Here is a 13,036-nt window from a genome sequence, read left to right as displayed (position 1 = left end):
CATGGAAAACACGACAGGGACAGGCACAAGAAGAGTGCCCAGGAGTTGTTTAAGAGCAGCATGAGAAGCAAAATATTTTCAGGGATGTCCCTTCTTTTAGAGACAATTTGTGTTTATTCCATGCTCTGTGCTCTGGTGGGTCAAAAAATTCCTTGGGATTTAAATTAATCACCCTATATATATATACATATATATATATATATACATATATATATATATATATATACCCACATATATATATATTATATATACACATATATATATACACATATATATATATACACATATATATATACACATATATATATATACACATATATATGTGTGTATATATATATATATTATATATATATATACACATATATATGTGTATGGTTATATAGATATATATGGTTATATATAATGTAATATTATAATTAATATATTATTATATACTCTACTTATTTATATCCCTCTATATATCTACCTATATATTTCTATATCTATATCTCTAGGTGGATAAATAGAGATTCTATGGGATGTGGGATCCCTGTAGGAGGAAGGTCCTGGAGAAATGCGGGTTTAGGTGAGGCAGCAGGAGAATGCCCAGGGGCAGGATGTGACAACTGACCCGCGTTTGAGGTTTTGGGAGCAGGTTGGACACAGCAGGCTGGGGAATGCTGCAGGTGCAGCTGCTCCTGCCTCGGGCAGCAGGCTGGGTGGGGATCTCCCATCCAGGGCATCTTTCCAAGGTGTTGCTGATGGCTTTGGAATGGGCTCGTGCAGACATGGGATTGTGAAAGTGCCCAAAAGCCCCGAGTCTGTGCCTGCCGAGTGCTGGCACGTGTGGTCTCTTTTTTTGTGGGGAAAAAAATGATATTTAAAATTGATTTTTCTCCTTGTTTTGGCAGAAAAATATCCATTTTAAAGTGGAAATTGTGGGGGGATAAAGCCAGTTAAAAATGGAAATGTTTCGCTTATTTTTTTGGTGGAAAAAATACAGTTTAAACCAGAATTAAAAAATAAAAATTATATTTTTTCTAAGATACAGTACAAAAGGGAAATTTCCTTGGGAACAAACCAACCCTTTCTCTTTGGAAAACTGAGCACCAGCACACACCTGTCTGAGTTCTGGAAATCCAAGATGTGGTGGGCCATAATCCCACGTCTAGAAGGTGGGAAAAGAACTTAACTGGGAATGTAAATGTGGCAGCAGAAGGAAGGGAGCCATGGGAATGCTGGAGCCTGGTCAGGAAATGCCAAATTCCGTGGTCAGGGAAAGCCTGGGGAGAAATAACTGTGGGAAAGGTTTAAACGTCCCCATTCCTGGGTTTGGGAAGGGAAAATCACAGAAATGTGGAAGGGAATTTAAGGATGATCCAGCTCCAACCCCTGCCATGGGCAGAGACACTTCCCATTATCCCAGAGTCCTGTGATGATGGGAAGGGTTTAAATGTCCCCATTCCTGGGTCTGGGAAGGGAAAAGCACAGGAAAATCACAGAATTGTGGAAGGGGCTTGCTTGGAAGGGAATTTAAGAATCATCCAGCTCCAACCCCTGCCATGGACAGAGACACTTCCCATTATTCCAGAGTCCTGTGATGATGGGAAGGGTTTAAATGTCCCCATTCCTGGGTCTGGGAAGTGAAAAGCACAGAATTGTGGAAGGGAATTTAAGGATCATCCAGTTCCGCCCCCTGCCATGGGCAGAGACACTTCCCATTATCCCAGATTCCTCCAGCCTGGCTTTGGACACTTCCAGGGATGTGGAGTCCACAACCTCTTGGACAACCTGAAAAAAGTGAAAAAACCACTGACTCTGAGAGACCACAAACAGCATTTTTCAGACATTCACAATACATTTCTCACAGATGGGAGGGGACAGAACACAGCTGCAGCTCCTTGGCCTTCTTCTTCTCTCCCTCTTTGCCAGATTGAAAAGAAAACAGCATCCACTGCTTTCCTTAAGGTGGTGGACATAACCTTTCTCTTGACCCACAGATGGGGCAATTGAGAGGTGTTTTAAAAGCTACAAATCCATTCCCCACTCTAAAGTGCGTCCTTGCAGCAGGACTTGCTCGGGAATGTGCTCTGAGCTCTCTTTGCTCAGCTCATCAAGAGCCAGGATGGTTTTCCCCACATCCAGGGAGAATTTTGGTGGTGCAGTGGGTTTAAGTTTAAGCCCAGCCTTGGCCGGGCTCTGCCTTCCACGGCTTCTCTGGAGCCAGCCAAAACCAAGGCTGAACGTGGAACCATCCCTCTGTTAGGGATTGTAACCCCCAAAATCTGGAATTGTTCTGGGGAGCTGCTGCTGGGGGCATTTGGGATTCCTGCAGCATCTCCCAGCGCCTGGCAGGGCTCTGCAAATGCACATTTCTGCTCTTTCATCGGAATATTCCCTCTCTTCAATTTAGATCCTTAAAGTTCTCCCCTTTTGCAGGCACTCCTCAGATATTTTCAGCTTCTTTTCACTTCTTATTTTCAAATATATATATATATTTATATATATATATATATTTATTTATATATATATAAATGTGGATATACTTTGATCAAGTTCACCACAGAATGGTTTGAGTGGGAAGGAACTCAAAGCATCTCATCATTCAAAGCATTAATGAGGAGACAAAGATCAGACTGAAGAAAGGAGAAATGAGGCAGGAACCTGTTGGGAGGAAGGCAGTGCCTTCCCATCCCCACACAACGGCCAGGATTTTTTTTTTCAATTGTTTTTTTCTGCAGTGGTTGCTGGAGCACCTGATAATTTTCCTTTTGTACTGTATCTTAGAAAAAATTCAAAACACAAAACCAAATAAAACAAAACAAAAAAACCAAACCAAACAAAAAAACCCCCCTGTTTTAAACTGTATTTTTTCCACAAAAAAAAAGGAAAAAAATGGGGAAAAAAGGAAAAAAAAAAAGGAAAAAAAAAGGAAAAAAAAGGAAAAAAAGGGAAAAAAAGGAAAAAAAAAAAAAGGAAAAAAAGAAAAAAAAGGGAAAAAAAGGGAAAAAAGGAATAAAAAAGGAAACAACATTTCCTTTTTGAGCTGGCTTTCCCCCACAATTTCCACTTTAAAATGTATTTTCCGCCAAAACAAGGAAAGAAAAATTCGTTTTAATTTTTTTTTTCACAAAAATAGCAAAAAACCTGCCACCAAACTATTTTAAACAGATTTTCCCAAAACGTCTATTTTAAAAGGCATATTCCAGGAATTTGCATTTTAAAGTGGATTCTGTCAACAAAAATATGGCAAAAAAAAAAAAGCAAACTAAGCAAACTGATTTTAAAAAAAGAATGGGTTTTTTTGGGGGGGGGGGGGATTTTGCTGGGTTTTGTGGAGATGATTCCCTGAGCACCCCAAACGCGATGTTCGGGATGCGCTGTTTTGTTCTCCTGGGTTTTGGGGAGATCATGCCCTGAGCGGGATGTTCGGGATGCACTGTTTTGTTCTCCTGGGTTTTGGGGAGATCATGCCCTGAGCGGGGTGTTTGGGATGCACTGTTTTGTTCTGCTGGGTTTTGGGGAGATGATTCCCTGAGCAGGATGTTCGGGATGCACTGTTTTGTTCTGCTGGGTTTTGGGGAGATCATTCCCTGAGCGGGATGTTCAGGGTGCGCTGTTTTGTTCTGCTGGGTTTTGGGGAGATCATGCCCTGAGCGGGATGTTCGGGATGTGCTGTTTTCTTCTCCTGGGCTTTGGGGAGATGATTCCCTGAGCGGGATGTTCAGGGTGCGCTGTTTTGTTCTCCTGGGTTTTGGGAAGATCATGCCCTGAGCGGGATGTTCGGGATGCGCTGTTTTGTTCTGCTGGGTTTTGGGGAGATCACGCCCTGAGCGGGATGTTCGGGGTGCGCTGTTTTGTTCTCCTGGGCTTTGGGGAGATGATTCCCTGAGCGGGATGTTCGGGGTGCGCTGTTTTGTTCTCCTGGGTTTTGGGAAGATCATGCCCTGAGCGGGATGTTTGGGATGCGCTGTTTTGTTCTGCTGGGTTTTGGGGAGATCATGCCCTGAGCGGGATGTTCGGGATGCGCTGTTTTGTTCTCCTGGGTTGGTTTTGTGGTGTCCCCGTGGCCGGGCGGGTCCTCGCCCAGCCCAGCCCAGCCCTGCCCTGGTTTTTGTCAGCGGGAGCAGCGGGGTGAGCTCCCCTGGGCAGGAGAGATAAACTCCGAGAATTCCTTCCCCAGCTCCGCTGCGCTGCCCCTCGCGGGTTTGGCCTCTGAGGTGCCCCAAAGGCACAGGCTGCCTGGTTTCCCTTCAGACACTGAATATCCCACAGTTTTACCCTTGTCACAGAGTTTTTCCAGTTCTCGCACCCCTTTCTGTGGCCTTTAGCCCAGATTCCTGAGGGCTAAGCTGTGGCTGTGGTGATTTCCCCTGTGAGGAACTCACATTTCTGCAGCCACGCTAAATTTTAGTTTGCTTTCTCAGCAAAATCTTATAAATGGGAGATTTATACCTAAATTTGTACCTAAACAAAGACACCCAGGACTGCTGCTCTAAGGCCCTGCACCCATTTAATCAGAGGAATCCCATCCTGAGCTGCTGTCCCTGTGTTAATCAAGATAACGAGTCCCAGCATTGATGCAGACATTGAGGTTTGGGAAGATCAGTCCCAGGAGTCCCAGTTTAGTAGCATGTGGAAGGAAGAGTGTGGGTTGGAGGTGTTAATTGTCACCTTGTGCTGATGCAAGGGCAGCCTTGAGGGGAAGGGAGGAAAGCAACAAGAATTACAGGTTTGGAATATGTAACAATATTAAAGGGTGGAAGCAGGATGCTTTAAGAGATGAAAGGAAGGATGCTAAGAGAAAAGGGATTTAACAACACTCACTTCATGGAAGATCAGTGGGTTCCGGTGAGCTCAGCATTAGCAGAGTTCTGCCACGTGAATTCCACGGGGATTGGGACAGTCCTGGAGCCACCTGAGAGCTGGAAGAGCCTGGGACGTGCCAGGGGACACCGGGGAGATCACCAGAGGTGCTCCCAGGACATCACCAGTGTGAAGCCCACACACACCTCCTTCCATCTCCTCTCCTAAAGAAGCTTCTAGAAGAGAACTTTCAAGACCTGCTGAAGCATTCTGAGAGACCCCAGCTGTGGCTCTAGGGGAGAAAAGCAAAATATCAGCTGCCGGTGTAAGAGCTGGAAGTGTTTCCTACTCTGCTGTTGGCTTTTCTGGTGGTGGGAACAGAAATTCTGCAAAGCATGTGAGGAAGGCAGTGGAAAAGGACGAGGAGTTGATAAAAGTGTGCAGATTTCTAAGAAGAAAACTGTCATATATATACAGAAACTGTCAAAATATAGAGAAAGTTTGCAAAACAGAGCCATGTAAAAAAACTGAAAACTCTCTCCTGGGACAGTTCCCAGAGGGCAAGCTATAATTATGAGGTGCTCCCTCAAATATTGTACCTAATTTCAGGAAGTTCTTCCTGAGGAACCATCTCAGGAGCCAAAACAACAGGTGACAGAAGCTTTCAAGGACCCATCTCAGGCCGTGGTGGGGTTCGAGAGGGGCTGGACCCCATGCCAAACTCAATGGTTACAACTGGAGTAAGACCAAGAGCTTGGAAAGCTCCAGTACAACCCAGAAGAAGATTGGGGTGTTCCCTGCCTCAGTGGCTTGAGGAAATCAGCTGACAACCCAATCAAACCCCACAGACAGGAAATCATCATCCTCAGCAGGCCCCTGCCCTTCTCTGCTGAGAATAATTCCATTTTATACAAGCAAAATGCTCCCAGTTGCTCCTCCCCAAGCACCTCTTGTGAGGGATACTCAAACCCAGGGTGGGAAACTCAAAGAGCCACCACAAACAAACCTCATAGAGCAGGAATTCCCTCCAGACAGAAATGGTACAGATACCTCAAACCCAGTTTGGGAAACACACAGAGCCCCCACAAACAAACCTCACAGAGCAGGAATTCCTCCAGACAGAAATGGTACAGATACCTCAAACCCAGTTTGGGAAACACACAGAGCCCCCACAAACAAACCTCACAGAGCAGGAATTCCCTCCAGACAGAAATGGTACAGCTCCAGCAAGGTTGGTCTGGCTCTGTAACATTTTGAACTGCCCTAAGAAACCCGTAGGAAGTGTCCCAGAGCAGGTTTTGTGTAAATACCAAAGGAGCCAGATCATTCCTGGTGTCCCCTGGGCAATCTGAGCCGTGGTCACTGTTGTCACCAAGCCCTCAGCACACAGAGTGCAATGTCCTGCACTGTGGGAGCAATCCAGCTGAGTACATGAGGGCAAATTTATTCCACAAACCTCCTTTTTCAGACTGAAAGAAATAAAAAAAAAAAAAAAAAAAAGTCTTAAAAAGCAAATTAATTTTTTCAGGAATTACTTAATTTAAGGAATGAGCATTTTACCACAATCGTGACAAAGAGACAGCAGAGTTTTTTGGAAGTGGCCATAATTCACCTGCCTGTTTCCCATCTCCTTTTTACCCCTCGGAGATCCCAGCATGACCAGCTCAGCACCCACAGCTGTGCAAAGCAGGGTGAGCTAATCCACATTTAAAGCCCCTTTCAGGTGTGTTGGCCGTGTCAGCACTGAGAAAACTGCAGGAAACCCCAACTGCAATAATTATTGTGATTTAATTGCTTCACTGATACAACTTTTACTCAAACATTGGTGTTGTGACTTCTGATTTCACATCTCAGTCTGCACAGAAAACTCTTATTCCAGGCTGATTATCTCCATCCTTCACAGAACAGACACTTCCTATTAAATGATGTGGGAAAAGTGCCCCCAAGATTTGCATGACCTACTTGAATCATCCTGAGAGAGAGAAAACAAAAATTCTGAACTTCAATGCAATTTTTGGCTTGTACTAAACAGCTTTAAGCATTTTTGTTTTCTTCAATTATCTGTGTGCTGTCTCCCTGCTGACATTTCCTGTAGGATTGTGGGGGCACTTGGCCTATCCTTGTATTTTCAGCTATTAAAAATACTCCAACATTCAGCAGTAGATGCAGGTGAACTTTTGGACATTTATGTCAAAAATTTCCACCAAAGAGAAAACTGTTCCTTTCATGGCACAGGATTCTGCTGCAGCCATGAGTTCCATTAAATATTTCCCTCGTTTTTCTCTCTTTTAGTGCCAGTTACAGCTCGAGGACAAATGCTGACACTTTTCTTTTGCATAAAGAAGATTTCACACTTGGTTTACTTTAGCTTAGTTGTGAATGTATCAGACTTAAAATTAAAAAATTCCTTTTGATTTTTTCTCCTGAAATCTTGTGGCAATAACCTAAAAGGAACACAGCAATTTTAAAGGCTTTATTTTAAAGTAACTAAATATTTTTAAATGAAATTATGTGGAAACCAACCAAACAAACCAAAAAAGAGAGGGAAAAAAAAAAAAGGAAAAAGGTGGGTTTTTTTCCCAGGATCCTTTTATGGTCTGAGGCTGTTGAGGTGGGAAGGCTCTAAAAGGTTCCTCTGAGGGGACACCCAAAGAAGCAGCACTCCTGAATTCCCTGAACATCCCCAGAAAAGCACTGGGTGATTACAGAGTGGATAACACACCAGGGTGCAACAAAGCCATCCCAATGCTCCACCCGGGACACTTCAGTCCCTGCAGGTGTCCTGGGACCTGCCAACAACCATTCCTGTGAGCTCTCAAATTCCATTCCTTTTGCTCCTTTGTATGACAGTTACGGAAGCAAAAGAGAGAAAAACCAGCTTATTTCATTTAAAAAATATATACAGAGAGTTTGCAAAACAGAGCTTTATAGAAAGACTGTAAAATTAAGGTTTTTGTTCTTGAAATGGCACCAGGCGAGGACAGTGAAAGATTAATGAAGGAGAGAGGACTTAACCCACTGAAAACTTTATTTTATTTCCCTCTGCTGACGCTATTTAGTGCCAACATTTAAAAAGCCTCTTGCAAGGAAGTTTTTCTTTAAAAATTCTCCATGGGAGCCTCTTTGTTATGGAGATACCTTTTATGAGGAAAAGAGTCCTCAGCTCCCCATCCTCCCCTGGAGCTGGGAAATAACAGCCAGGGCAGCTCTTCAAATGAGAACGGGGACAAAAGGATCCCTGCCCCTTCTCAAGCCTTTCTCACACATCCAAAAATCCACTGTGCTCTTCCTCAGGTGAAATAATGTGGAAGGAGAAACCTGGCAACCCAGAAATGCTGGCTGGAGGGAAGGGAAAGGACAAGAAGCTGCTCACCTGCAGCTTGAAACACCCTCATGCCAAATGTGGTGAATAACAGATTTTGTTAAAGTATATTTATGGTTATAATTTATACTCATAGTTATAATTTATGTTCATAATTTATAAATATAAGTTATAGTATCTATATTATATTATTCATATTATATATTTATATAATATAAATAATATAAATATATAATGTTTATATTTATATTTATATATAATATAGATATTATATAATATTTATATTATATATTTATATAATATGAATAATATAACTATATATAAATATATATATAAATTATATATAATACCTATTATATATAATACCTATTATATATTATATAATTATAAACTATGTAATTATAAAAATATATATTATGTTATATATTTTTATATATTGTATTATTTATATTATAGTATAATATTTATAGTTTATTTATATTTTGTTATAGTTATAATTTATAATTGTATTTATGTTTAAATTTAAATTTACATTAATGTTTAGTTTTATATTTATTTATGTCCACCACCCCCATCCCAGAGCAGCCCTGTGACTCTCCCCACCCACAAACACACACACACCCCCCAACATCTCCTGTGTTTTTAACAGCAGGGCTCTGGTACACAACTTCCTGCAGGAAACAGTGGCAGCAGAGCACAGGAAACCCCAACACTACAAGAACTTAACTCCCTGCAAGGCCAGGACACCACAAAGTTCCCCCTGCCATAAAAAAAGGGCACGTCCAGCTTGCAGATTCCCCTCACAAACCTCCTCGTGGATTTGGGCAGAGCAGGATTTATCCGTCCTAAACTCGGCTTAAATCCTGCACCCCAGAAAAGCCCCAGACTCTTCCAGGTTGGGATGAAGCAGGGTTGGCTGCCACTGTCACCCTGTCACATCCACAGAAGTCGTGGCACAGCCTGCAGCACTTTGAGGCAAATCCAGCCATCTGAGGTCCAGACTTTTCTTTAGAGATGTCTTTTGGCCTTTATTAACCACCAGGGAGATGGAATTACATGCAAAATTCGACTGAGAGGTAAAAGGAAAAAGGAGGGGGAAAAAGAAAAGTGTTTCATTACTCAGTTTGGGATTTTTGGGAGGGTTTTTTCATCTGCTGTCAAGGAAGTGAATGGCAACTTTTCAGATGCACTGGAAAGCAGAGCCTTTGTCCTCTGCACTTCACTGCTCACCATCTCCTGAGTTCAGTGGCATCACGCTAAAATCAGAATTTTTTGTTAAAGAGAGAACAAAATTATTATTTAATAAATAGTCCAGTAAATTTTGGATACTGGAACGTGGAGTTTTGAAACCATTGTAGCTCTAGTTTACCAGAGATGTAAAAATGGCCTTGCTCACTTTTAACCATCCTTAACCACATTAAGCAGTGGTTAGACTTGAGTGCTCAGAAACATCTGTCCCTAAAAGCCCTCTGTGGTAAAAATATCATACAAAAATCCAATATTTTTGGGTTTTAATTAATTTCTTAGCTGGAGATGCTGAATACAGAGGTTGCAAGAGATGTCTGGCTTTAGCAGGCTGATGAGTGGAGCTGCTGTGACCAGAGACTTCCTGGTGGGTGGTGGGGAAGTGAGAACACAGAGAAGGCTGAGGAGGAGGTGTAGGTGCACAGCTCAGAGCAGAGTGGAAACCACATCCCTGCGTCATCAGAGCAGGCCAGCTGAGGCTCCTGAGCAGGGAAACAGGAAATCCAGCAGCCTGCTGTCCCTCCTGAGGACCTGGCCTGGTGGTTGCACTTGGTGATCCATTCCAGCTCGGAGCTCTTCCATCCTGTGGTTATTTTCTTGGTGTATTGTGAGAGACTGACAAGTTTTGTGGTTTAGAGATTGCTAAAATCATCAATCAACCAATCAATCAATCAATCAATCATCAGTCACTTTGGCCACAAACAAAGTTTGGTAGCAAACTGCAAAGGAGCTGCTGTCCATCTGTGGCCACCAGAGCCACCCCTCCCCAAACGCCCCTACTAACTGGAATGTTGGATTTTGAACCTGTCAGTTCAAATGCTTAATTTTGTCCAGTTCTGCCAGGTCTGGGAGGAAGGATGGATCCACAGGGGTGTTGGGAGAGAGCTGTGATGCTGCCAGCTCACACATTCAGGGAGCAAGTCACCATGTGCACAGCCCAGAGCAGGCTACAAACTGATAAGGGAGCCTTTATCAGCTCTGAACAGGGCACTGCCTCTTTGTCCCTGTCCAAGGGAACTTACAGGGCAACTCCCCTGCCCTGGAATATGGGGACATTCACAGGTGGCCCCAAGGTGTTGACCTTGGCCATAATGGACTGAACTGTGCTGGTATCAAAAGCAGCTGCATCATCTTTGAAGGTGTCAGAGTCCCCAAGTGTCCCATGACCCACAGCATTCCATCATCCAGGGTGAAACTCCCCCCTCCAGGGGAGGCACCTGGGACTCCCCACTGAGCCTGAGCGAACACAAACCCACATTTTGTGTTCTGTGCATTTCTCCCACCACTTCTTGGAGATTTCCCCTCATCCCCTGGTGGATCCGCTCTGTGACCACCAACAGACACCGAGATTGCAAGCACCAAGTCTCATCACAAGACCTGTGGGTGGTGAGATCCTCCTCTTATCCCTTCCCTCTCTTCTTCCTTATATCACATTTTCTTAAGTGTTACTTTTATGTTTTCATATTGTCATATTACTATAGATAGTAACAGCCAAAATGGCTACATGGCTGTTTTCCTCTGCAACCAAATTGCTCTAAATTAAACCCTTCATATATTACCTACATATATAATTTTTAAACCCTTCATATATATTTTTTTGTCCCCTAACACCAATTTTACCCTTGGCTTTCTAGGGTGGGTTGTACCACACATAGAGGACACAAACCCAGTGGAGTTTGCAGCAAGCTGCAAATGACAGCAGCTTGCTGACCAGCAATGCCACCAGTTATGATTTTCCCTGGTCAAAACCTCCTCAGAGAGGAAATGTTTCAGGCTGGAGAAACAGCACCAGGATTTCCAGGCCTTTATTGGCTTGGGTTGATGATAATTGACTGTTACCTGGAAGTCAGAGGGGTGGAAAGGTCTGGGAGAGATGCACAGCTCCTCTCAGTGTGGTGCTTCATGGCTTCCCCAGGGCCGTGTTGAACACCCCTGGAGGAGATGCAGCAAGAGGGCTCTGAACGTGACACGGAGCTCGTGGTGTCCAGCCAGGATGTTTGGGCTGAGGATGGTCACAGTGAGTGACAGCCTGGGGCTGGGGGGCCATCACCACCTCTGCTGGGTGTAACAGAATCCCTGACAAGGCCTAAGTCACATTCCCAGAATCACTGGGGATGGAAAAGACCTCCAGGATCATCCAGTCCAACCTGGGACTGAGCCCACCTTGTCCCCAGCCCAGAGCTCTGAGTGTCACATCCAGGAGTTCCTCAGACACCTCCAGGGATGGCCACTCCAAAGCTCCCTGGGCAGTTCCAAGGCCTGAGCCCCTTTCCATGGGGAAATTCCTGCTGATTCTACCCTGAGCTGCCCTGGCCCAGCCTGAGGCCGTTCCCTCTGCTCCTGTCCCTGTTCCCTGGAGCACAGCCTGGCCCCCCCGGCTGTGCCCTCCTGGCAGGGACTTGTGCAGAGCCACAAGGGCCCCCTGAGCCTCCTTTGCTCCAGCCTCAGCCCCTTCCCAGCTCCTCAGCCCCTCCTGGCTCTCCAGACCCTTCCCAGCTCCCTCAGCCCCTCCTGGTTCTCCAGACCCTGCCCAGCTCCCTCAGCCCCTCCTGGTTCTCCAGACCCTGCCCAGCTCCCTCAGCCCCTCCTGGTTCTCCAGACCCTTCCCAGCTCCCTCAGCCCCTCCTGGTTCTCCAGACCCTTCCCAGCTCCCCCAGCCCCTCCTGGTTCTCCAGACCCTTCCCAGCTCCCCCAGCCCCTCCCCACACCACTGCCTCTGTCAGTCCATCCTGACTCCAGCAGGTCCCAGGGACTCCCCATCCCTAAGGAGTGGCACGGGGTGGGTGAATCCATCCCCAGCACATCCCTGCCCCTGGAGGCACAGCACTCCATCCCACACAGACCCACAGGGTGAAGGGCCACGGCTGAAGTGACAATGGCACTCGTCCCCTGCCACTTGTCACTGTGCTCGAGCTGCAATCAAAGTGTTTTTGTAGGACACAGCAGGGACCAAGAAAAACAGCAGGGGACACTGGGATTTGAGCTGGGCACTGCTGAGGCCAGGGCGGGTTTAATGGCAGCAGAGTCTTCACCAGAGAGTTTGGTTCTCACTTCCTTTTCTTCCCCTTCTTTTTGAGGGAGCCAGGCCAGGGGTGGCCCCGGAACTCCAGGAAGGCGGCGGCGTTGTGACAGATGTAGTAAGCGTTGAGCATGGCAGCTGAGCTGAACAGATCCACTGCTTGCACTTCCTTTTTTACACCCTTTTTGGAGCTTTTGCCTTTGCCACCCTTTTTGCCTTTGCCACCACCTTTTTTGTCTTTGCCACCCTTTTTAGCTTTGCGTGCCTGCAGAGAGAAAATGACCACAAACCCACTCAGTTCTGGGTCTTTGTCTCTCTCGGACTCCAGGCTGAGAGACCAAGAGAGCTGGGGGTGCTCACCTGGAGAGGAGAGGGCTCCAGGGAGAGCTCAGAGCCCCTGGCAGGGCCTGCAGGGGCTCCAGGAGAGCTGCAGAGGGACTGGGGCCAAGGCCTGCAGGGACAGCACCCAGGGAATGGCTCCCAGTGCCAGAGGGCAGCCAGGGATGGGATCTTGGCAATGAGGAATTCCTGGCTGGGCTGGGATTGCCAGAGCAGCTGGGGCTGCCCCTGCATCCCTGCAGTGCCCAAGGAAGGATTGGAGCAGCCTGGGGTAGGGGAGGTGTCCCTGGAATGAGCTTGGAGGGCCCTTCCCACCCAAACTGCTC

General features: G+C 45.7%; 1 protein-coding gene across 1 annotated transcript; it reads right to left on the bottom strand.

Moving 5' to 3' along the window:
• Positions 1-12,329: 12,329 nt before the first annotated feature.
• SMKR1 (small lysine rich protein 1) lies at positions 12,330-12,973 on the bottom strand. Its single transcript, XM_054514904.1, has 2 exons — positions 12,732-12,973; positions 12,330-12,636 (listed from the first exon to the last, which is right to left on the bottom strand). Exons 1-2 carry the CDS (start codon positions 12,942-12,944, stop codon positions 12,400-12,402), a joined length of 450 nt encoding a protein of 149 aa, XP_054370879.1. The 5' UTR covers positions 12,945-12,973; the 3' UTR covers positions 12,330-12,399.
• Between the last annotated feature and the right edge of the window lie 63 nt (positions 12,974-13,036).

The sequence above is a fragment of the Molothrus ater genome, chromosome 5 (genome assembly GCF_012460135.2).
Source record: "Molothrus ater isolate BHLD 08-10-18 breed brown headed cowbird chromosome 5, BPBGC_Mater_1.1, whole genome shotgun sequence".
NCBI classification, from domain to species: Eukaryota; Metazoa; Chordata; class Aves; order Passeriformes; family Icteridae; genus Molothrus; species Molothrus ater.
This window is presented reverse-complemented; position numbering and strand designations above follow the sequence as displayed.

Bases quoted from the DNA above. Each gene is read 5' to 3' on its own strand.
- SMKR1 (XM_054514904.1), bottom strand. From the start codon at position 12,944: ATGCAGGGGCAGCCCCAGCTGCTCTGGCAATCCCAGCCCAGCCAGGAA. The intron at 12,637-12,731 runs GTGAGCACCCCC...TTCTCTCTGCAG, and splicing joins TGGAGCCCTCTCCTCTCCAG to GCACGCAAAGCTAAAAAGGG.